Consider the following 25838-nt stretch of genomic DNA (forward strand, 5'->3'; position numbering starts at 1 on the left):
TTCTATGGACTCTCAAAAGACCACCAATAGCCAAAACAATCTTGGGAAAGAACAAGGCTGGATATACCACACTCCCTGATTTCATGCTATATACTACAAAGCCACAGTCACTGAAGCAGTATGGTACTGGGACAAAAATAGACACATCAGTGGAACAGAATAGAGAGCCCAGAAACAAACCCTTGCTTATATGGCCAATCTATGACAAAGGAAGCAGGAATTTACAATGAGGAAATGACAGCCTCTTCAAAAAAGCATTGCTGGGGAAAACTGGACAGATCATGCAAAGAAAAAAAAAAGAAATCGGACCGCTTTCTTACACCATATACATTCAGGTGAGACCTGAAACCATAAAGCTCCTAGAAGACAACACAGGTAGCAAACTGACAGTAGCCTCAGTACTGTCATTATGGAGACGTTCCCTCAAGCAAGGGAAACAAAAGCAAAAGTAAGCAAATGGAATATTACTTGGAAATAAAAAAGAATGAAATCTTGTCATTTGCAACAACATGGATGGGCCTAGAGGGTACTGCCAAGTAAGATAAGTAATAAATACTGGAACGTTTCACTTGTATGTGGAATTGAAAACAAAAACAGACTCACAGGAACTGATGGTTGCTGGGGGGAAGGGTGGGGGAGTGACTGAAAAAGGTGCAGGGGAATACAGTCAATATTGTCGTAAGTGTGCATGGTGACAGATGATTACTAGACTTAGTGTAATAAAAATTAAAGTTTAAGATTAGAAAAGGCAAGAAAGGGAGACAGAAAAATTAAAAAAGACTAAAGTTAGAAGAAAACACCTTCACATATCAATAAAATTTCAAAAATGTTGACATAATTGACTAAGGCACAACATAAAACATACAAAATTAAAATTCCCATAAATATGGGTGGAAATATAAAGCAGCAAGCAGCTAACAGGAGCGAAAGATGTTCTGAAATACATAACACGTATTAAAAAGATAGGAAAAGCAGAGCCAAACCCAACAGTAATAACCAGAAGCAATTCGGGGATAGAGACCTGAGTAACGTTCTTTAGGTTGGAAAGGGATGTTTGTTTTGGCTCCTCGGGAAAGAAAGGGAAAGAGGCGAGAGCAGAGAAGCCTCTCCTTCCCCTGGTTCCTGGAACAGCGCTGAGCCCCAGGCGGAGGCGTGGCCCGTGCGCCAACAGCCCAGCGGGGCCTGCGGACTGCTCGGGAGCATCCTGAGTAGGTTCTGTTACTGGCGAGGCTCACTCTTACAATCATGCCTTGCACACAGCTCAGAAATACAGTTTGCAAGGAAAAGTAAAATCTTACTAAACATAATGTATTGCTTTTTTAAAAAATAAATTAATACTCATAATAGAACACCAAGTTAGATTTAGCCTAATGTATTAACAAAGCCATAATATACTCTATTAAACAAGGACTTCCAGCTTGCTCTATACCTAAATAAGAAATAAGTCAATCAGACACTTGGTTTAGTTAGGAGAAAACCTTGGTCACTGCCACCTAACCCCATAAATCCTGCTGTTTGATATGTAAGGGCAAACTCGGCATGGGGTCCCTCCCTGAGACAGGCACAGGAAAGTGCCGAGCTTAGGGAAGAAGAAAGACTTACTGCAAGTTGGAGCTGAAGTAAAAATTCTATTTCCAATACCTTGGGGAAGTGGAAGGGATGTGTACTATAATCACCAGGTCTACACGGATGACACTTGGATCATACGAGAGCCCACGGTAAGACTGTGTGTGTGGAATGGTCATGTCCTAATTGTTTCTTGGAGTTTGGAAGTGCCACTGGTCACAGGCATATTCAGGGTTGAAAGAGATGCCGATGCAGTGCCTTCCTCAGATGCCACAGTGGCTCCTGCCCCCAGAGGACTGACAAGGTGGCTCTCCTTTCCTTAAGCACACTGGCTCAGTATCAGGAGTGGAGGTAGGGAGGTACTGTCAACTTCAGAAGAGCTGACTCCACAGTTTATCCCGCAGTGGATGCGTTAGGCGTTTCAGAGAACCTCAATGAGACTGTCAGTAATGAGCAATCACCTTTTTATACAAATGACACATTTCTTACAAGTCCCTTGGGTTTGGCTTGAAAGCTCCTCTGGCGTTCTAGAGGCAGTCAGACTCCGGTCCCGTTGCTGAGCATGTCTTCACACCACCCCCTGTTTCTGGCCTCTGGGTACACAGAGGCGTGGCACTGCTGCATGGCGCGCTCCAGCTCCTCCAGCTGGCGGCAGCCGATGGTTAACCTTTCCCTAGGGGAGAAACGTCCGTCACTGCACCAGCCGGCCAGGTAAGTGAAAACATCTTAACACAACAGGATGGCACTGGGGTGTGAAACACATTCTTTGATTATTTGAGAGAGAAAAATACCAAGAGTTACGGTTTCTTAGCACAGACAAAACATGGGAGGATAACAGGCACTTAAACTAGTTCTCAGTCAACACAAAGATCTTGATGCAGTTCCTTGAATACAGGAGTAAGGGTCTCATGGCAGACCTGCTGCCAACAGGCAAAGCTGGAGGCTTGAACACAGTCCCCTGTGTGGCCTCTGAAGGACCTCCCCCAGGAGTTGGGCTGGTGTGACCACGTTTTGATCTGAGGGGTAAGCAAGGCCTGGGGAGCGGGTGTAGATCACATTTTTTTTTTGTCTTATTTAGCTTGGGAGTTAAAGAACAGGTAGACTGGAGGATATAAGAGAATGCACCTCCTGCCGGCAGCACACTAGAGAGGGGATAGGACGTTGACAGAGCATCAACTATTAACATGAATTGCTGAAGTATATTACCTAAGTTATGTAACGAGTATTAGTCACTCTAACTGGAGGTGGAAGCAGAGAGTAATGACCAACGTATGCCATGCCCACGCATAATTTTATCTGAGATGAAGCCTACCTGGGCTCTCAAGTGTCTACAGAGTCCAGATCCCATTGGAACCTATTTAAATGTCCTAGGAAGTCATCTATATGAGTTCATGAAGAACGCCCAGCATCTAGCACAGCATCTGGCACATTAGGTATTCAAGAAGTGACAGTTACTTTCATTACGTAAATGAGTTATTACTTCCTTGGCTTCTATGATTGCTCCAAGCCATCTCCATGGTATTGGGGAAGATCACTAGCTACCTCTCCCTGTTCCCCCCAGCCCCCATGGATGCCTCATGTGGGGTACAAAGGAAAACAAAGGCAATCAGTACTCAGGGAACGAGCAGGCTGGGAAACAGTGGTGGCAGCAGAAGTAAATGCACCATATTCTGAGTGGCCTCGAGTACTGAGGATGTATGGTGTGTGTGAAGCTGATTAAAACCTGACTTTTGGCTTTGTGTACTGTAGTCCTGCTTTCTATACTCGGATTGCTTAAAATTTGGTGTTACGCTGCTGCCAGTTCTTCACAACTGCTCATAAAATGATTTCTGGAGGACCCCCAGAGATCCAAAATGAAAGATGTTTTCTTCAAATTTAAAAATGCAACGCATCCCTATTGCTGTTCTTGATTATTCCACATATGAGAACTGCTCCACTGGTAACTAGACTTTAAGATTTGTGTCTTTTCTTTTTCTTCCTGCCTTCTCCTCTCACAGTTATAAGGTGAGTTACTCTGCTCTTCTCATCCCTGTGGCATTTGGTCTCTTTATTTGTAAGTCACCTGCCGACTGTGTTTCCTGCAGCAAGCTGTCATTGCTGACTAGGGAAGTATCAGGTGTTTTTCATCTTGTATATTTGGTCTATCCTGGAGTACAATGACAGGAATTCTTGAGTTCCTTCTGCCTACGGCTTATATGTACAAAGACAGAATAGTAAGCGTGAGGTCACCTAAGCACTTTTGTCTGCCATTCTTCAATAAATCATCTCACCAGGCGTGGCTGTGAGAGGCAGTCCACTCATTACATGTTTTGATGTCTCTTAGTTGCTCAAAAGTCCCTCCTTTATGTTGGGCCTAAAAACCCCAGTGATCTGACCTGAATCTTAAAACAAAACAAAGTCATTATCCCTTTGTCCTCCAAAAGAACAAATGTTTTGTCTCTTATAGTGATCCTATTTCTTTTTTCCAAACCCTTTCTGGAGCAGAGGTCAAAACTGGAGGTGGCTTCCAGTTCTGTGATTCTATGCCGTGTATTGAGAGCTCTGCCAACAGATCAAAATAAGTGGAAAAAAAGTTTAAATCAATGAAAAAAAAAACCCAAAACTCCATCATCTGATTAATTTCCATGACTAATTTTGTCCAAATGGAATGGCAGTGGTGAATTTAAGTGACCTAATTCCAATTTCTGATGCAATTTTTCCAAAATTCTTTGTAGGTACAATGAGGAAAGTCTAAAACGGGTATTTGTTTTACACCTCTCTGCACTTTGGCATACATTTGAAATGTATGCCGGACAGGGATGCCCACATCCTTTCTGCTCAACATAGTATTGGAAGTTCTACACAGAATAACCCTCCCCCATACAAAATAGGCATACGGATTGTAAATAAAGAAGTAAAATTGTAGATCCTATAGAATCCACAAAATAACTGTTAGAGCTAATAAACCATTTCTGCAACACTGCAAAATAAAAGCTCAACACAAAAAATCAGTTGCAGTTCTATGCAACTAGCAATTCACGATTTGAAAAGGAAGTAACAATGGCAGGAAACATTCCATTTACAGTAACATGAAAAAGATCAAACTACTGAGGAATAAACTTAAGCAAAGAGGCACAGACCTGTACATGAAAAACTTTAGTACATTGCCAAAAGAAATCAAAAACCTAAATTAATGGCATCCCATGTTCCTAGACTGAAAAACTTAATGCGCTGGTAACAGACCCCGGGGCAATCAACACACTTAATGCAATGCCTATCAAAATCCCAAGTCTTTTTTGCAGGAATGGAAAGGCTGATACTAAAATTTACATGGAATTTAAAAGACCCCCCAAAAAGCCAAATCTTGAAAAAGAAAAATAACATTAGAGGACTCACACTTCCCAATTTTGAAAACTTATCCTAAATAACTTCAACCAAAACAGTGGTACTGGCACAAAGATGGACGCACAGACCAGTGGAACTGAACTGAAATACCAGAAATAAAACCTCACACACAGTCAACTGACTTTCGACAAGGGTGTCAAGACCATGCAACGTGGAAAGAGTGGCTTCTTCAACAAATGGTGCTGGGACAACTCAACGTCCACAAGCAAATGAATGAAGTTCGACCCACACCTCACACCATACACAAAAATTAAAACAAATCAATGAGATTTGTTAGAGCTAAAACTATAAAAGTCTTAGAAAAACTTTGGGGTAAATATCCATGACCTTGGCTTCGGCAATGGATTCTTAGATATGACACCAAAAGCCCAAGCAACAGAAGAAAAAACTGCACAAATTGGATGTTACCAAAATTGCAAACTTTTCAACTAACTGAAAAATAAAAAAATTTAAGTAAAAATAAAAACGCAAGAACCTATGTAATTTACCCAGCAAAAATTCCGTTTTGTCCCTTTGGGATAGTATCAACAATTCATGTTTTAAAGCAAATACGCAAATAACCCAGCAGCACTTCTGACACAACTCAGTCCCGGTGCGGCGACTGTAGTGTGCTCCCCCTCTGCCTCCCTGGTGCTCGCCCCAAGCACCTGCTCAGTGTGACACTGAACAGCTTTGCAGGGTTTAGTTCCAAGATTCTTCCGCTCTTTGTGTCTTTGATATTTTGTCTGGTTTCTTATCTGGCAATGTTATTTTGGGGCAAAGCATACATAAAATATGATTAAACAAATCTCTCAAAAAATCATTAAAAACTTTGTACATCAAAGGATACTATCAAGAAAGGGAAAAGACAACTTACAGAATGAGAGGGGGGAGAAAAACACTTCAGGCTAGGCCTCCAGAAAGAGGTCTCTGCACAAGTGCTTCAGGCAAAGCCTCCAAAGGAGGCCTCCCAAGGAAGCCGCCTGCATGTGGCATGCAGGTACAGGGCTGGGCATGGCTGCCCAGGGACTAGGCTCCGAGCACGGCCCGCACCCCAACCCTACCCCGGCGAAGGCTGCAGCCCACTGGCTGCGCTCTGAATCTGGGGTGGGGAAGGCAGCGCTCCCCAACGGACGCTGCCAGGTAAAGCCACGTAACTGCCAATGGTCAGGCCTGAAAGACCACACACAGGATTCTGGTCTGGAGCCGGATTCCTCATTGAGAACTCTACAACTCAACAACAGAAAGAAAAACAACCCAACTAACACTGGCCAGCAAGCACACGAAAAGATATTCAACATCACTAGTAAGTAGGAAAATATAAATCAAAATCACAGTGAGGTAGAACTTCACACTCATCAGGATAGCTATAATCACAAAATGGAAAATAAAGGTCGCTGAGGACGTGGAGAAATTGGAACCCCTGTATATTGCCGGCGGGAAGGTAAAACAGTGCAGCAGCTGTGGGAAACAGTTCCTCAAAGACAAGCACAGAACGACCGTCTGACCCAGGAATTCTACTCTTGGGACACCCCTGCCCACCAACTGTAAAGAATGAAGGCATTCAAACAAACACATGTACACCAGTGGCAACACTCCTCTCACGCTGGCCCCAAGTGGGAAACAAACCGCGTGTCCAAGAGCAGATGGATGAACAGGTGAACAAAATGTGATGTATACTGGTACATACAATGGAATACTCTTCAGCCCTAAAAAGGAATGAACAGCTGACTTATGCAAAAGTGAGATGCACCTCAAAACCATCATGCTAGGTGAGCAAAACCGCATACAAAAGGTCCTGTGTTGTATGATGCAACTTACAAGAAAAGCCCAGAATGAGTAAATACACTGAGACAGAAGGCAGGTTAGTGGTTGCCAGGGTCTGGGCCAGGAGGGGGAGAACAGAGAACCATTGCTTCATGGGCAAGGGGGATCTACCAGGGCGGGCGATGGAAGTGTCCTAGAACCAGAGCCAGGGGTGTCCAACCCGCGGCCCGTGGGCCACATGCGGCCCAGGATGCCTATGAATGCGGCCCAACACGGAATTGTAAATTATGCAGGGACCTTTTTCTTTGCTCATCAGTTTTCATTAGTGTTTGTGCATTTAGTGTGTGGCCCAAGACAACTCTTCTTCTTCCAGTGTGGCCCAGAGACGCCAAAAGGTCGGACACCTGCACAGCACAGTGAATGCTCCCGATGCCACTGAATTGTACAGTTTAAAGTTGTTAATTTTGTTATGGAAATTTTACCTCAATTAAGAAAAGTACATACTTTTATTTTGTATTATCTTCTATCACAAATAATGAAGTCAAATTCACTGCAAAGTATTACTGCACCTAGAGACAAAAATAATGTAATTCTTTTCTACTTAAAGCAGAAACATCAAAGGTCTTAAATCTGAGTTCTAGATTCTTCTTCTCAGGCTTTTTTTCAGTCGAGGATTCTAGGACACAGGGGTTCTCAAACTTCGGCATGGCCTGGAGGGACTGGAAAATAGATTGCTGGGCTCCACCCCCAGACCCGATGACTCAGGAGGTCTAGGGCAGAGCCCTAAGGTCTGCATTTCTTCCAAGTCCCCAGGTGACCGATGTTGACCCTGGGGTCCAGGAACCACAGTTCAAAGACACCCTCAAAGCCGTTACCGGGGAGCTGGTTCTGGGGGTTAGGAAGCACTCACTCCTGAAAGCACTTGCCACAGGGAAGGAAAGCTTCTGGTACACGTACCTTCTTAGGTAGCATATTAGCTGGATATGCCAGGTACTTCACAAGGCTGCTGTTACAACTAGTTTGCATTTCATGTAGAAGAAATGACCTTAGGGACTCACCGTGCAAACATGCCAGAACACTCTGTCAAGAACTTACAGGGCAAAGTGAATTAAACACTTCTAGCTTATTTCTCATACACATAAAAGATATCACACAAGATATATGTGTCTGGTATCTGTCTAACAATCTCATTAATTTACCATCTGGGTTCTCTGAGGCAACCCCTCCTCTGCTCAGGGTGCACAGTGCAGACAGACCCCAGCAGCGAGACCAAATGCCACATCAGAGAGTCTACAAACTATGGAAGGCAGGACACTAACCAGTTCATAGTGTGAAGACCAAGGTTCCCCAGTGCCATGGAATTCAACTCTTGATCAAAGCCACTTTCAATGTAAAACCTTAATTTCCTGCTTTATCAGGCCTATAAAGAAGTTTTATGTTCTTCAGCTATTTAATTACATCCCTACTGCAATAAATATGGTGCCGGGCACATGAACTATGTCCTTCCTCACAACTAACACTGTGTAACAAAAACCAAGGAACAGGAAATTCAGACACTTTAAGTAATTGCTTTTCTTAACATTGCCAAATGCGGCCAGCTATGTGAAAGTTCAACCACTCCTCTGTTTGCACCTCCGGACCACAGGAAAACGCTAACACCCTCTACGTACTGCGTTTAACCCTGCGTCTGACAGGAACCACTGACACCAAAAGAAGGTCTTTTGGCAGCTGGTCTGGAAACTGAGCTGGGCACGATACGGGAGGCCGACACAGGAGACACCGTTCACTGTGAACGGGGCGAACAGTTCCAAAATGAACAGCAGGTTAACACATCTAAAAGCTATGAATCAAAAGCCTGCTGAACAGCAATTGCCATTTTTCAACTCATTCAAGATATTATATATTTGGTTTCAAAATCACCCTTCTGGGTATAAGAGTGGGCTTGTTAATACCATAGTTCAAACCCCTGGGATTGTAGGTGGAAAGAAAACAAAGGAGACAAAAACAGGTACAACTGCTTTAACTCTAAAAATTCAACTTTGACCCCTACTCCCTCTCCACCTCCCACCCCACCCCCTCCAAAACCCCTCCCAATTATTCCAACAGTAGGTTGAACTTGAAGTAATTTAGACATGTGAGCCATCCTGCAAGGGACTCAGCCCTCCAGGTTATCTAGAGTGGGCTTTCCACGCTTCTGAACGCACGGCTGAGGCTGAGACACTATTTTTTACACAGATCTCATGTACACAACCTTCAAGTATAAGCTGTCTATAAAGATCTATAAATAAGAGTACAATTGATTAATTGATAGTCTGCAGATGACAGTAAAAAATCATTCTTGCCACCCGGAACAACATCATGCAGGCCCACTGGCTTCAGGTTTTCTTGGAAAATTTTTTTGATTCTAATGAGCACACCTTCACAGCTGTACTGCTTAGTAACATTTGTGTATGATTATCAATCCTAGTGTCTTGATCTTCAAATAAATTCATCAACTGAGAGTTTTAACAGAAGCTCTTTGATCGTCAACTCCGTCCCTGAACCTGTACACAGAATTCCGTTGCAACAAAGGTGTATTTGCACAGTATCAACAGCAAATAAACAGTGACTGAGTGACATACTGGCATATTACCCAGCAGTGGAAAAACAGTTCTGCTACAGTGCCTGTTCCACACACACAGATTTGTTCCAACTGCACTGATATATTCAAGAACAATTTGAGCACATAACACAAGTTTCACATTTTTTCACATGTAATTTCGGCAGTGAGAGATGCTAGGCGAGCAGAGAAAACTGCACCCAGCTGAGCCAAGCTGCTTGGGGACATACAACACACACTCACGCACACACCTCAGAAACGCACCGGCTCCCTCAGCTTCCTGCGGCTGTAGGCCACGTCCACTCACACCTGGTGCTGCAGCTTCACATCCAATTCCAGATGTCCCTCCCCCAGCACATCACATGAACCGACAGGCTGCAGCTCTTCCAACGACCACTTCCACGAGCAATCCCAGCTCTTTTTCAAGGTCAAGTGTCCATTTTATTATAGCATTTATGTATTTCCTAACTATTGAATATGTGCAAATCTGTGATATCATTTTGACTTTTTAATGCACTCCTGATTAGGTTTTTGAGTGACACGCCCCAGCCCATTTGTTCTCGTGAGCCCTGTGATCTTCGCTGCGTGATTCTGCACAGCGCAGGGGTGACAACAGGAACACACACATCACGTGATGACGGGACTGTAAACCACCCCCGGCTCCACGTCCCTACAAGGTGAATCTCACTGCTGACGTACAAGACAGCGTGGGGTGGAGGGGCAGGGGGTGTGAGACTGGAGGGCAACACTGAACAGGTTGAGTAAATGGACTTTTTGCTCCTCAGGGTTCGTCTGGGCCCAGTGTTAGGCCTATACCCTCTCTCTGCATACAAAAATCAGATATAGACTACTTTTTTATTACATATGAACCAATATGAACCAAATTATTTGTTTAAAAAATATATACAGAGTGATTCCACTAAGTTAAAAAACAGATGCAATTTAATTCACATATTTTTAAGTAATAATATGCAGCAAAACCATCAAGATCAGGTTGAGAATTATAAACACAAAGTCACTTGAGAGGATGGAAGAGAGAACACAAACAGAAATGGGTGCAGGTCTCTTTTGTCAGTGGAAAGGGAGGCATGTGAGTGTTCTGTACACCAGCTGTTCTTCAAAACACGGTCCGAGGACTGTCGGCCTCTTTCAAAGGGTCTGTGAGGTCAAAGAGGTCAAAGCTATTTTCTTACTAAGACTGAGACACGGTCCGCCTTTTGCAACGATACACTCACTCTTGCAATGGTGCACAGCAGTTTTCCAGGGACATGTGGTACAATTATGGAAACAGAGTAAAGGCAGCAGCTATGAGAACCCAGCTTGCTCCTACTAAACCAGACACTAAGAGAACTGCCAACACACACAATGCTACTCTTGTCAGTAATATTCTTGTTTGGAAAAAATTCTCTTCATAATTCCATGTTATTTGACATGTACTTAATTGGCTACTGTTATTTTCAAATAAATAAATATTTTAAATTTATCCATTTTTATTTCCAAAACAGTAAATATTGATAGATAAGAGCCACATAAAGTTCTTTTGGAGTCTTCAATAACTTTTTAAAATAAAAAAGAGTCTTGACACCAAAAATTTTGAGAAACACTTTAAACCTCATACCTGCTACACAAACATACACACACGGCCCTTTTGTACGTAGGAAACATATGAAATATTTCCTACTAATAAAGGTAAAAAATCACAGTGTAGTGAAGACATAAAAAAACCCTTCACCACCAGCAGAAGCTTAGTCAATGGCTTATCTGTGCACAGGTTAAGACTTACCGATACTCAGTCTGTGAAACACAATCATAAAGCTCCTGGGCAGTAAATTTGACACTTTCATTTACCTGAAAAGAACCAAGATACAGCATTAAGAAATATATATATTAAATCACATGAGTAGTAAGAGTATAATTAGAGCGGCCCATGTTCTGAGGGAGCAGAAAGTCAAGTTTCTAGTTTTGCATAAAAGGGACAGAACAGTAAGCATCAGAAGCTCAGTGACCATAATGCTAACACTGAACGACGTGTGAAAATATCGCACCTATTGTTAAAGTCTGATCTGTTCACAGAACCAGAAGTGAGAGGGGCCGGGGTCAGCGAAAACCTCAACAAAGCAGATGATCGCTTTGTAGATCAAATGGACAAAAAAACAAACAAAAAACAAACACATACCCCACGCAACTGATTCATGCTTCAGCTATCCTAGCCTCTTAAAATATTTCCAATTTTAAATATTTATCTTCTAGACAAGGTCAATGAAATGTAAAAAAGTAAAATTTAAAATAAATAAAAACTTAAAGGGCTGGAGTGCCCTTGGGGACATGTGGGTGGGCCACTGCAAGCAGAAGCAGCCACATCTTGCTACATCCAGAACATCAGAAAAAATTCAAGCTGAAGGAAAAAGCCAAGACTTCAGCTCTAACAGCACTTGAGTACTATGGCTGACCGTTCCGAAGTTGTTACTGAGTAAACCTTCACTTCCATTTAAATACGAAGGTTGTAAACTATGTGGAAACATCTACCTGTTTAGAAAAAAGTCTGATTTGTAGGCATTTTCTAAAGAAATGTATTTTTCAGACTGCTGAGGTCTAAATCTTTAACATGTTTACATCCATGAATGTGTAATGAACTTAGACAATACGAACAGTCCTTCATCACACACAAACTAGGCGTGGTGCGCAGGCAGGGGAGGCGGTGCAGGGATTCCCTATCTCTTGAGGCTTGCTGGTGATTTAGCTTATAGCTTACTTCTGTGTAGGGAAGACTCTAGAGCTGTAGAGGGAAATTCTTTTTATCAGATAACTCAACAAAGAGCACAGTGCCTAAAGTCTCAGAAATTCTGAATTAGTAAAAAGGAGATGAAATGAGACCATCCTCTATTTGACTTATCTAAAGTATTGTTAGTTGGCATGCACTTTTTTGTGGGGGAAAAAATGCCTCCATCCTGATTTAATTACTACTACTTTAAAGATTCATATCATAAAAGTCTTCTGTAGAGTTAAAGGTATTATTTGCAAAAATTCCATGAGCTTCTTCAGTAGTTTCATAAGAAAGTCACCATATTTGTGTAGAAAATGTTTCATTCATTGAAAGTTAAAACTATATAGTTTTTAAATATAACATTCGAAATGCACATAATCCTAAATTTTTGCTTAATATTTGTTAATTATATATAATACTTAATACATTTAGTGAATGTATTAAGTTGGTATATAATTTATCACAGTTAACTTTTTAGGTACTTTATAATTTTTACTAAAAGTGTCTTCTAAAAACATCCTAAAATATGTATTTAAACTATCAACCAGTCCAATTTCTACTTCTTTTTTAAGATTTATTTATTAATTTATTTATTTTTAGAGACAGGGGAAGGGAGGGAGAAAGAGAAGGAGAGAAACATCAAGGTGTGGTTGCCTCTCTCATGTGCCCCCTACTGGGGCCCTGGCCCACAACCCAGGTATGTGCCCTGACTGGGAATCAAACCAGTGACTCTTTGGTTCATAGGCTGGCATTCAATCCACTGAGCCACACCAGCCAGGGCCAATTCCTACTTCTTTACATGTTCTGCTCTGGTCTCAGGGCCTTTGACATTTTCACGATTGCCCCAGCATACCAGAACCTGTAACATGTCAAACTTGGGCAAGCGAATGCTAACTACACTGCAGATGCCTGATCAGAGGATGAAGGGAATCGCCTGTTCTCCATCAACTGTTGAGGAAAGTCAGCTGAAGGCTGGTTTTGTATGTGATACAATATGAACATGAAGTCGTTCCTTAGGCCTTTAGTAGATTTTTGGAAAAATGAGTACTAGATGACTCTTTAGTTTTAAAAGTGATCACCCAGATCCAGTGGACACTTATCCCTGGAGCTGGATAAGTGTCCACTGGAACACAAGGGTGATGTGGGTCCAAGTCATAGGTGACTTACCAAAAAGGCAATTAATTTGCTACTAACAGGGAAAACTAAAACCAAATTAATGACCTATATGGCAGATTCTAGCCTGAAATATCTTGTTTCATCATATTCATTAATTTTGACTCAAACCATTTTCAACCACACTGGGACATTTTAAATTATACTGTTAAATATCATTCTGTGCTCGCTGTACAATTTTAATTCCCAGGGAGTAATAGTTAAAAGATGCCTTTGTCAGTAAACATTATTAATGTGGATTATGGAATTGGAGTCATTAATTCATTTACTATTACAAAGAATGCCAAATATTACAAAGTGGCTATATTATTTTTAATTCTGAAAACTTCAAGAACAAAAGGTAAAGATTAATATTAAAACAGCCAAACACCTTAAAAACTTCAGATGGTCCTATCACTGTTTATGATAAAATGAGATAAATATCTCCAATGTAGTAATTGGTATAGAAAAGAAAGTTTTGCTAAGAGAAATGACTTAAAAAATCTGGAAATCAATTCCACATATTCTTATAGATAGTGTTAGCTATTTTCTCCCAACACTTTAAGCAACAGGAAGCCCTAAAAGACCTATGTCCCAGATTTTTCCAGGGTAAGTGATTTTAAAATTATGTTATTTCCACAAATATATTTTTGTTAGAATTAATAACTAAATTTGAAATTCAGAAAGAATGATGAAATAATTAAATATATATGAATCATCTCAAATGAGGAAACCCTGATCACATAATGTGGTTAAGGCTGAGTTTTAAAAAAGCACACGTAAACACTGTTAACGCCAAACACTTCCTCTGTGCCTGGTACTGTACAGAGCACTGTCCACAGGGATATTAAGTTCCTTGGGTTTAAAGAAGACTGTAACTTTTATATACTGGTATTATGCTCACTTTACAAGTGAAGAAACTGGACAAAGAGAATTAAACAGGTGGCAGAACCACACTGCACACTCAGTCATGGTTTCTTACTGTCAGGTGTTGCATACAAACAGTTAAATGAGAAACTGAGCAGGAATAAGAGTGAAGAAACACATTTAAAGGAGTTTGACTCCATAAGAAATGTGAGATGTGGATATACATCATATTCCTTCAAGTAGAGCATTTTAAAAATCACACAGACACTTGAATAGAAAGAATATACGGGAGCACGGGCAAAGAGCTCTAGGCAAATGGGAACCAAAGATCAGCAGGACACCTTCCTGGGATCCGCAAGCACGAGGAAAGCGTGCAGGCTCATTTACCAAACGCCCTGGGCAGCCGCCTCCAGGGTCTATGCTGTGGAGGAGGGGGTGGAGGAGGAAGAGGAAACTAAATCACAGCCTTCCTTCTCAGTGACCTGTGCTTCCGGACCAGAGGTGGGTTCTCACCCCCTGGGGGTCAGCTGGGGCACTGAGCTGGGCGGGATGTGTCTGGCTGTCCGGTGACCAGGGAAGCTACTGACAGGCAGCATCTGAGGAGCAGGAACGTTAAAGGACAAGCCGCGTCCACACAAGAAGTAATGTAACCTGTCCAAAAGGCCAACAGCTCCTGACGACAAACAATTCTGCATTGTCGGAAGTGTATTATTATAGGATTCCACTCTGTGTTTTTACTTAGAGAACCAAAAACAAACACATCATGTACTGGGAAACTTCTGTGGCACCCAAGAATTACCAGCAAGTATCAATGAAATAACATTCCATTACGTTCTAGAACTCTACCATGTGAATTTATATTAAAATTTCTGTATGGTGGGAATATGTTAAACATTTAAAAATATTTCTCATACCTCATACTTGATTAAGACATTATAGAGAGTCTCAACATCTTGATAACTACTGTTGGGGACCAAAATCCTAGAAAATAAAATATAATAAAAGAATGAATGGTTAAAAAAATAGCTGAACTTTTTTTCAAAAAGCATATTCATATTGTAAGAGATAACTTGTATAACCATCTTAGAATGTTTACAAAACTTTTTTGGTTGTAATCAATAAAAAATTATAAAATCATGATCTTAATGAAACAGAGCAATTCATTAAAGTATTTTTGCTTATTTACACTGATACTTACATCATCAATTAATCAAGAACCGTAATCATTCTATGAAATTATAGTTCACATTTTGAGTTACGATATTGATTTCTCAAAAGGTACACAGAAATATGAAGTGTGTTTACACTCCGTATCTTTTAAGCTGCAGATAAAGCTGCAAGATCTCCCCCCGAAGTGCCCAACCAATCCAGACAACTGATTAAACTATGAGACACACAATCTAATAAAATCTTTTGTGACTAAATTCAAATAATACTGTCTGAACTATCAGCCTAGCATTATATGAAAAAGCATTAGCAATCAGACTGTTACTAACAGTGACTCATAAAAATAACATAAAATGTAAACATATAAATAACAAAAACACAAAGAATGGAAACAAGGAAAAAATAAAAATAGTAAAAATGATGGCAAAACATCTTTCTCCTTCTAGCAGGAAAGGAATAATTCTCATTTTCCTATACTAAGTATTTTTTAATTCTTTCAAGATGAAGATTTTTTTTTTTTATTTTGAAAAAAGAAAAGGAAACAGTCCTTTCAACATGGTACAGTGGTTATCAGCAATGTCTGCTTGGGTTTGTTGAACTGTGTGACCTTGTTCTGTGTGACTTATTTTTGTTATCTGTTAAATGAGGATGGTAACAGTCCATACTTCACAAGGTTATTGTGAGAATTAAATAAGCTACTATATGAAAAGTCTTTATAACAGTGCCCGATATTCAGCAAGCACCATATATCAATGATAACAGTAACAACTATTAGCATCATCTAATAGTTTCAAGCCACAGAGTAAGTGCATGAAGATCTAACTAAAGAGAAACCAAAACCAAACTACCCCCAATTAATTCTTAAATTCCAAGAACCTTTTAATTATAACAATGTCTCTAAGAGCATTTGAGATCTGGCTCCCAGCATATGTGGTCACTTTGGTTTAAATAAACTCTTATAAAAAAAAAAAACCACAAACAAACGAAGTCTCTAGGTCCTCTCATCCTTGTCAACCCTTGATATCATCAGGGTTGTTGTCACTGTTAGAGTTATATGACCTCAAAATAATCTTATTAGATCTTTAATCTATTTGGCTTTTATTTGACCGCAGGAGACCTTTTATAAATAATTTCTCAGGATATAGTCACAGTTTCAAAGGGCCTACACTCCCTTGGAGGAGACATATACAAAATATCTTTAAGAATATACAGAAATCTAAATAAGAATACCATTTCATGGAAAAAGATTTTCTCCCAACAATCTTAAAATACATCTCCTAATCCTCCCCCCCTCCAAAAATAAAAATAAAAAAGACAGAGGATAGTATGATATATAGGAAGGAAGGGTCCATAAATAATTTGCTTAAAATGGTGAGAACAGAGCTATCTAGGTAAGTTAAACCAATCTTTCGGTAAGATGAAGGAAAAAACAGGGTTTTCTAACTCCGTTGTAAGTTAGTCTGTAAACACACTATCAGCAAAGCAGACTGACTGACACCTATACATTTTTAGTACAGCTTTGGAAATACTCAAAAAGAGGGTTAGAAAACTAGATCAAACGAGATGTTTTATATTAAGAGCCTTATAAATTCCGAGCTGATTAGTGCAAAAGAAAGTACTTCACTAGACAATAAAATTAACATTTCTTTATCCTGAAATGCTTTACAGAAAAACTAGTTTTAGAAAAGTCAGTCATTTATCTATAGCGACAAGTCATAAGCAAAGAAAGAAACAAAAGAATTACATCATCCTAAAATGTTAAACCCCGAGCCTGACTTTATTTTTCAGTTTTACTGAGGTGCAGCTTACATACCACAAAACCCACTCATTTTAATAAATGTACCGAGCTGCACAAAAATCGCCACGATCCAATTTTAGACCGTTTCCTTCACCCAAAGAAAGGTCGCTCCGGCTCATTCGAAGTCATTCTCTGTTCTCACCTCCAACCCCAGTCCCAGGCATCCACTACTCTATGGCCTGTTTTCTGTCTTTAAGATCTTTCCTTCTCACTCTTGCCAAAGCATAGTTGTGACTATAAAGAAGAGAGCACACTAAATACAGAGTCTGTGAGAAGAGCATACTAACTACAGCATCTGCTAGATGAGGCAAACTCTACTTACTGGGTAACGGCTAACTCTCACAGCATCTGTTTTAAGTAAAAATGCAAGATACATGCTGAAAATGCCCAGATCAGAGAAAGACCCCCCATATTCTCTCACTCAACAAATATCTGAGGCCTACTGTGAACCAGGCACTGTTCCAGGCCCTTGGAAACAACAGTGAACAGAAAGGCAAAGATTCGGAATAGACCAAAGCATCATAGTTCTAAAAAGCCTAGAAAGAAAAAAAATCCTGACCCACCCACCACAGGAAGATAGTGAAGAAAATTATCTCGTTTTCATCCATTTAACTTTCTTCTTTGCACTTTTTAATTGCTACTTTGAAACAAACTAGTTTGCAAATTATTTCTCCAAATGTAAACACTTGAGTAGTTGATAAAATAGCACAGAATTATCTTCTAATGAAGAAAGGTCTATTGGTATGTCAGCTATATTACTGTTATAATCTGAATAAAACTATACATGTTACTTCTTAGAACTAGAATATACATCATAAATTTGGTTATAAAATGTTTTATCCTTAAAGAATGTTTTCAGGTAAACTGAGCCACAAATAGACTAGACAACCTTTATTAAAATACATTCAATTTAAGGTTGAATTTAGACTTCATTACATCTTATGAATGTTGTTTATAAGAATGGAATTCTGGCTGTATAAAAAAAAGTTGCCAACTTTTACTAACTAAAAGTACAGCTTGTTGAACATACACAGAAAATAAAATGGAGAGAAACGATTTATGAACTTTCATGCCTCAGTAATTCCCCACACAAAAATTCTTGAGAGGTCAGCGTTCTCTATAGCTTTCTCATGGATTTTTTTTACAGCAGTATGAAAACAAAAGACCCTTTGAATGAAAGTCCTAAAATTACCCTTTGATGGCAATTTTTAAAAAGAGTAACAATGAAAGAATCAGCCTTTTAGAGGAAATGAAATACTTTTCAGTAAATGGTATTTTTTATTTACAAATATATCCACATTTGTTTTTTCAAGAAAAATTCCTAATAAATATTTATCAAATGCATACTATTGTTTCAAATGTACATTATTCTAAGAGCTACAGAATATAAAAGAAAATTATAACACATGGTTGCCTATCTTTAAGTTGATTATCTTTGAAATTTTTTTATTTTTTTTAAAGATTTAATTTATTTATTTGTAGAGAGAGGGGCAAGGAGGGAGAAAGAGAGGGAGAGAAACATCAATGTGTGGTTGCCTCTCATGCACCCCCTCCTGGGGACCTGGCCTGCAGCCCAGGCATGTGCCCTGACTGGGAATCAAACCAGCGACACTTTGGCTCTCATGCCAGCACTCAATCCACTGAGCCACACCAGCCAGGCCTATTATCTTTGAAATTTCACTTTAGAATTTTGGAATCAGAATTGGGGAATAGCTATCTGAAGCAGCATTTAATCTGAAGCTCCCAGACGATTTAGAAACCAAGTCTGATCTGAATGTACTCTGGTTTGTCTTACAACAGCATCAACAATAAAACATAGCGTCTTACTGAACACTTACTAAAGTCTGACACTCCTTTGAACACCCTGATTTTAGTTATGCAAACTGGATGATGTTACCTACTTTCCTGCACCGCAGTTCACCTGTGGAGTGAGAAAGTAATACTTCATATGTTAAGTTTTATATATGAACTAAACGAAATAACACATCTTAAGTGTTTTAGCACAATGCCTGGCACATGTCAATAAATACTGGCTGCTATGAAAAGCAGTTTTCAGATGTAGAAACCAAAGGTTAGAGCTGCTAAGACCTTTCCCAAGATTACCACTGCCATCTTCTTGCTTCTAAACGATTTCATTAAATCAAATAAAATAAAGTCCTTTTAAAATAAAAAGAATTCTACAGGTAAGCAAAATCTGGCGAACTACTCTGTGCATGTTTGAACACGAAATCTCTGTGGTTGTTTCATGTTTCTCAAGGCACAAAGGAAGGTGGCAGAACCATCTCTCAACTACAAATCCTGATTCTTCACCACAAAGCACTTTGAGTTTTCTATTTGCATATGAGCAATTAGCATTAAGTAAGCAACATGATAAACGGAATTAAACAAGTTTCATTCCCATCTCATCTAATACTAGGTAAATATCAGTGTATCTCTTTAAGAAAGAAGTTATGCTATTCCAACTTTAAAAAAGAGACAAACAGGCACTTCCAGCCAAGATGGAGGCAGACACACTGTACCTCCTCGCACAAACAAAATAAGGACGACAATTTGGAAACAAAAAACAACCAGTACTGACAGAAAATCAAACTGTATGGAAGTCCAACAACCAAGGAGTTAATGTAGACACATTCTCCAGACTGGCAGAAGGGGCAGGGGCAGGGGGCCGGGCAGAGAGGGGTCTCGGCAAAGCAGTGGCTGGTGGACTCCGGGCTCACAAGGTGGCAGCGGGCAGACCCAGTGAGGCAGGAGATTGTGGAGGGGTGCAGTGCACAGGCGGCTGGCAGACCAGGCGGTCCCATGTTCATACACAGATAAACCAGGCAAAACTGGGGAGCGAGACAGACTGCACAACCCAGGGTCCAGGCATGGGGAAATAAAGCTTCAAAACACCAACTGAAAACACCTGTGGGGGTTGAGGTGCCAGGAGAGACTCCCAGCCTCACAGGAGAGTTCGATAGAGAGATCCACAGGGTCCTAGGACGTGCACAAGCCCACCCACCCAGGAATCAGCACCAGAAGGGCCTAGTTTGCTTGGGGGAAGTGAATGAAATCTGGCAGAGGGTGGAGCAAGCACCATTGTTCCCTCTCAGACCCTCCCCCACATATGGTGTCACAAACCAGTGATGCAGGTTGCCCCGCCCAGGTGAACACCTACAGCTCTGCCCCTCATATGTTAACAGGCGCGTCAAGACAGAAAAAAAAATGGCCCAAAGGAAAGAACAGATCAAAGATCCAGGAGAAATACAACTAAGCAACAAAGAGATAGCCAACCTATCACGTGCACAGTTCAAAGCACTGGTAATCAGGATGCTCACAGAATTGGTTGAATTTGGTCACAAATTAGATGAAAAAAATAAAGGATACACTAAGTGAAATAAAGGAAAATGTACAGGGAACCAACAGTGATGGGAAGGAAACTGGGACTCAAATCAATGGAGTGGACCAGAAGGAAGAAAGAAACATCCAATCAGAAAAGAATGAAGAAACAAGAATTCAAAAAGATGAGGAGAGGCTTAGGAACCTCCAGGACATCTTTAAATGTTACAACGTCCGAATTATAGGGATACCAGAAGGAGAAGAGGAAGAGCAACAAGTGGAAAAGTTATTTAAACAAATAATAAAGGAGTACTTCCCAATTCTGGCAAAGGAAATAGACTTCCAGGAAGTCCAGGAAGCTCAAGAGAGTCCCAAAGAAGTTGGACCCAAGGAGAAACTCACTAAGGCACATCATAATTACATTAACCAAGATTAAAATGAAGGAGAGAATCTTAGCAGCAAGACAAAAGGAGAAAGTTATCACAAAAGAGTGCCCATAAGACTGTCAGCTGATTTCTCAAGAGAGACCTTACAGGCAAGAAGGGGCTAGAAAGAAGTATGCCAAGTCATGAAAGGCAAGGACCTACATCCCAGATTGCTCTATCCAGCTAAGCTTTCATTTAGAATGGAAGGGCAGATAAAGTGCTTTCCAGATAAGGTCAAATTAAAGGAGTTCATCATCACCAAGCCCCTATTATATGAAATGTTAAAGGGACTTATCTAAGAAAAAGATGATGAAAGACATGTATAGCAAAACGATAGCAAACCACAATTATTAAAACCACACCTAAAACAAAAACAAAAGCAAACTAAGCAAACAACTAGAACAGGAAGAGAATCACAGAAATGGAGATCACAGGGAAGGTTATCAGCAGGGGAATGGGAGGGGGAGAGAGGGAGAAAAGGTACAGAAAATAAGTAGCATAGATGGTAGAAAGAAAATAGGGGGAGGGTAAGAATAGTATGGAAAATGTAGAAGCTAAAGAACTTATAAGTATGACACATGGACATGAACTAAAGGGAGGTAATGTGGGTGGGAGGGGAGTGAAGGGGGAAAATGGGACAACTGTAATAGCATAATCAGTAAAATATATTTTAAAAAAGAGACAAATAGAATAATCCCACTAAAATTAAAAAGCAAATAATATGTTAAAATGATTTAACGTCTAAAGTAGGATTTTTAAAAATTTAAGTAAAACTATTTTCCTGCTAAGGAAAACTAAAGCCACAGACTCGGGAGTAGGGAAAGTCCAGAATATTTCAGCTTAATATCTAAGTCTAGAAATTCAAAGGAGAGAAAGTATGTTCTTAGATACTTATAAATCATAACTTACATCCCACAGGGCTCAATTGATTATGTTCCCTGCTGGTAAGACAAAGTTTTACATTAAGATAATATCTAAAACAGTGTTTTGAGAGTGTGAGAAAAACTAAAGTTTAAGAAGTAACCACGTGGCGTATTTCACTCAGTGTAATGGCCTCAGGGTCCAATCATGGTGTAGCACGTGTCAGGACTGCCGTCTTCTTTAAGGCTGGGCAATACTGTATTGTATGCCATGTACCAGTTTGGCTTATGTGTTCGTGGATGGACGCTCGGGCTGTGCCCACGGCTTGCCCACTGTGAACACTGATGCTGTGAACGTGAGCATGCAGATATCTCTTTCAGACACTGTTTTCAATTCCCCTGTGTATGTACCTAGAGTGGTCAAAGTCACAGACAGTGAGTGGTGGCTGCCAGGGGCTGGGGACAGGGGGAAATGGAGAGTCGGTGTGTAATGAAAATCGAGCTCGGTTATCCAAAATGGAAGGGTGATGGAGAGGTTTGGTGGTGGCGACTGCACAGCATTATGAATGTATTTAACACACGAATACATTTTTAATACACTTGAAAATGGTAAAGGTAATCTTTTTTATGTATATTTTATCACCATAAAAATTGGAAAACTTACATGAAATGAAAATACTCATTTTAGTATCATTTTAAAAACTCATTTTATTGAGGTAGATCTTCTAAAGCTACAAACTGACTAGAGACTTAATTATTATTATGAACACGATAACACCAGATTCAGCATCTTCTTAGTGCCAGTGCCAGGGACTGAACAATGCTATCTCCTTTAGTATTTGCCACTATTATAAATTAAAGATTAGGACACAAGTACAAAAAGGTTAATTAATGTATTTAGGTGACAGAGCTAATGAACGGATGGAGCTGTGATTCAACTTCGGGTCATTCTGACACTCAGTGCCTTGGCTGTTATCATTTTAATATGGTGACATGCCTGGTTAATACTATCAAACTGGATTTTGCTAATGATGAATTTAAGTGTTATACTGATAAACTGAGTGAAGATTTGTCAAACCAACAATGATGAAACACTCAACAGCAAAAATATCTTAGATCTTAAGAGTGTCTCTTTTTTTGCTCATTTATTACAAGTAAAATTAAAATCATGTTTTCTATAGTTGATTTGGTGAAATCTGCTATGCAAATGAAAGATATCTATCAGCCCCAGATTTTGAAAGAATACCATTTGTAACTCAAAATGATAAAAAGTCAAAAATCAAATTAAACAATTTAAACAAAATAGTTATTTTATGTTCATGTTCTTCCTTTGGAGACAAATAATTTTGCAAGCTGATTATACTAATTAGATATAATTACCAAGTACAGAAACTTTTGAGTAGCTTACAGAAAATTAATAATTAAATTTAATCTACTCAGAATAATGGAAATCTTTTTTAGGTGGGGCCCTGGCCAGGTGGCTCAAAGGGCTGGGGAGTTGTCCTGCACACCCACCGAGAGACTGAGGGCGGGGTCCCCGCTTGGGGCCCCGCACAGGAGCCAACAGATTAATGTTTCTCCCTCTCTCTCTCCCTCTCCCTCTCTCTCTCTCACCTTCATCTCTCTCTAAAATCAATACACATATCTTTGAGTGAGGATTTTTTAAAAAGTGTGGGAACAAGAAGAGTGTATAGGTAAATTTCATTATAAAATAAATTCTATAGAAAAAATATTTTGATAGAGGAAAAAACGTATATGGCTTACATGTGTGCCAGACTTAAACACAGTACAATTAAAAGATACTGACAAGTACTATAATTTTCTCTTAATTTTGCAAAAAGGTTAACACTATATATACCCCATACACTTCTCACTAACCTTATCTCTTATCTGGGTTGCCAGCCCCTCCTCCAATGATCTACATTGGCATGTTAGCACAATAATACAATGGTGATGGTAACGGTCTGTCTGGAGTCAGCCCACTTGAGTTCAAATCATAGTTCTACTACTTACTAGTTGAGTGGCATCAGATATAATTTACCTCTCTCTGTCTCAATTTCTCATTTGTAACAGAGACAACATCAGTACTTATCTGACAGAACTGTTAAGAGGACTGAATGAGTTAATAAACATAAACATAATATACTTGGAATAGTTCTTGAATCAATAAATGTTATCTGCTATTACTGTTGTTGTTATTATATTATTTATCATATCTGTCATCTTAAAAAACGCCCCCTATTATCACTGTAATCTTGTCAACTGAGAATTAAATGCACACTCAGTTCAAACTGTCCAGGGACTTGTTCTCTTCTTATAGGGCCTGTCCAGCAGGAAACTTTTATGTGATCCATATGAAAGGCTATGGTCTTGTCTCCTTAGTCCTGGATGTTGATGAGAACAGCAACAGAAGTCAAGAAAAAAGAAAGGCAGATTTCCAATATGTACCTAATAACATCTTCAATCCCTCCTAATTATTGTAAATGAGGTAAAAGTGGAGCCAAATTCTACCAATTTTTATCAACACAGAACCCAAACTATAAAATATACTCTAAGTATGGGGGAACATGGGGTCTATGCTCTATCCGTTGGCTACCCAGTAGATAAGAACAGGCTCTTTCACATTGCTAGGGTCCATGAGCATCTGCCATGTTATTGAACCCAGGACAAAACATGAGTAGTTCTGATAGGGGAACTCAAGAGTTAAAGACTGTCCAATAGTTCCAGTCACAGTTGATAGGCTTCAGTGATAACTGCAGGTGGAAAGCTGTTATTCCAGGATCTACTTAACTCCAGGGGAAGTCAAGGATTCAACCTCTGTGTCCCAGGGGGGAGACGGTATCTGAGCCACGTGCTCCAGGGAGGGACACAATGATACAGACAAAGAATGCAGATAACCAAGTACTAGGAAAATCATCCCAGGGCTGCAACTCTTATCCAATTAACTTTTTTTCTAAACCCTTCACCTACCCTTTCTTCTCCTCATAAAAAGTCTAGCTTGAGATGAGATTTTAAGATGGTTTTGAATAAAGCACCCTTAAAGACTCAGTCCTCGTCTCTGCTTACCAGTTCTGGTAGTGACAGGCAGCACAACCGCTGACTTTTCAGTTTGCATTCTAGTCTCGGTTTTATCTTTATGTGGCTTTGAGTTAATCTATGGGAACTGAGGTCAATGCAACAATTTATCCCCAGAAAAGTCATGGGAAGAGAACTTGAAATATTTGGGATCTGATGAAAAGACAGATTGTATTAGTAACAAAAATCCAACTCTCTAATTATGTTTAGTGTTCATGTAGAAACAACCTTCAGAAAATCTTAAGTATGTCCACAAAGCAGCATATTCTTATCTTGGCTAACAAGTCTATGAAGGTAAGGTGTTTTTGTTTTGTTTAGGGCATAAAAACTTTTAAATTTTATTTAAATATATTTTTTAAGATAAGGTGTTTTCTAACTGCCAATTCAAGCCTCTGTCACATCTTCTGTGATACACTAGTTGAGTACTATATGGACGGATCTTCATTCATAATGAAAAAGACATTTTTGACAAGAGGTCTGGAATGGGCTGGTGAAGCAGGGTCAGAAGACCTTGGGACCCCACACCATTATTCAGGAAGTTCTGAAAAAAGCCAGCCATTGCTGTCCCAAGAGGTCTATCACACCAATCTTGAATTTCCTCAAATCCACCACTTATTTTTGTTTCTGGGCCTTGGCTATTGTTACTGGCTGAACTGTGTTCCTCTAAAATTCATTATGTCAAAGCCCTAACCCCAGAGCCTGAGGATGTGACTACATTTGGAGATGTCTATAAAGACGTGATTAAGTTAAATGAGGTCATTTGGGTGGGCCCTGAACCATTAAGATGAGAATTATGGACACACAGAGACACCGGGGATGCACACACACAAAAGAAAGACCATGTGAACAGGCAGCAGGAGGGCAGCCATCTGCAAGCCAGAGGAAACCAACCCAGCCATCACACCTTGATCTTGGACGTCAATCTCCAGGACGTGAGAAAATACATTTTTCTGTTGTTAAAGCCACCCATTCTGTGGTATTTCATTATAGCGGTCCAAGCCAACTAATACAGTTGCCGTCCTGAAATACTGATAGCCCAGCTTTTAGGAAGCCATGGGCCTCACGGTCAAAAGACAAAACATGTCCCAGAATATGAGACTAACGTGCAATTCACCGA

General features: G+C 39.9%; 1 protein-coding gene across 4 annotated transcripts in view; it reads right to left on the bottom strand.

The window, feature by feature from the left end:
• Positions 1-1330: 1330 nt before the first annotated feature.
• SWT1 (SWT1 RNA endoribonuclease homolog) overlaps positions 1331-25838 on the bottom strand; it is an 81463-nt gene continuing 56955 nt past the window's right edge. The window contains exons 17-19 of one of the 4 annotated variants that reach the window (XM_028530629.2): positions 14993-15059; positions 11079-11143; positions 1331-2239 (exon numbers count right to left, since the gene is read on the bottom strand). In XM_028530629.2, coding sequence (XP_028386430.1) covers positions 2104-2239; positions 11079-11143; positions 14993-15059 — 268 coding nt within the window. In that variant the 3' untranslated portion in view covers positions 1331-2103. Of the gene's footprint in view, positions 2240-7227; positions 10646-11078; positions 11144-14992; positions 15060-25838 lie in introns of those variants that run through there. The other 3 variants (XM_036014997.1, XM_028530627.2, XM_036014996.1) reach the window with 3 other exon arrangements.

The sequence above is a fragment of the Phyllostomus discolor genome, chromosome 14 (genome assembly GCF_004126475.2).
Source record: "Phyllostomus discolor isolate MPI-MPIP mPhyDis1 chromosome 14, mPhyDis1.pri.v3, whole genome shotgun sequence".
Lineage (NCBI taxonomy): Eukaryota > Metazoa > Chordata > Mammalia > Chiroptera > Phyllostomidae > Phyllostomus > Phyllostomus discolor.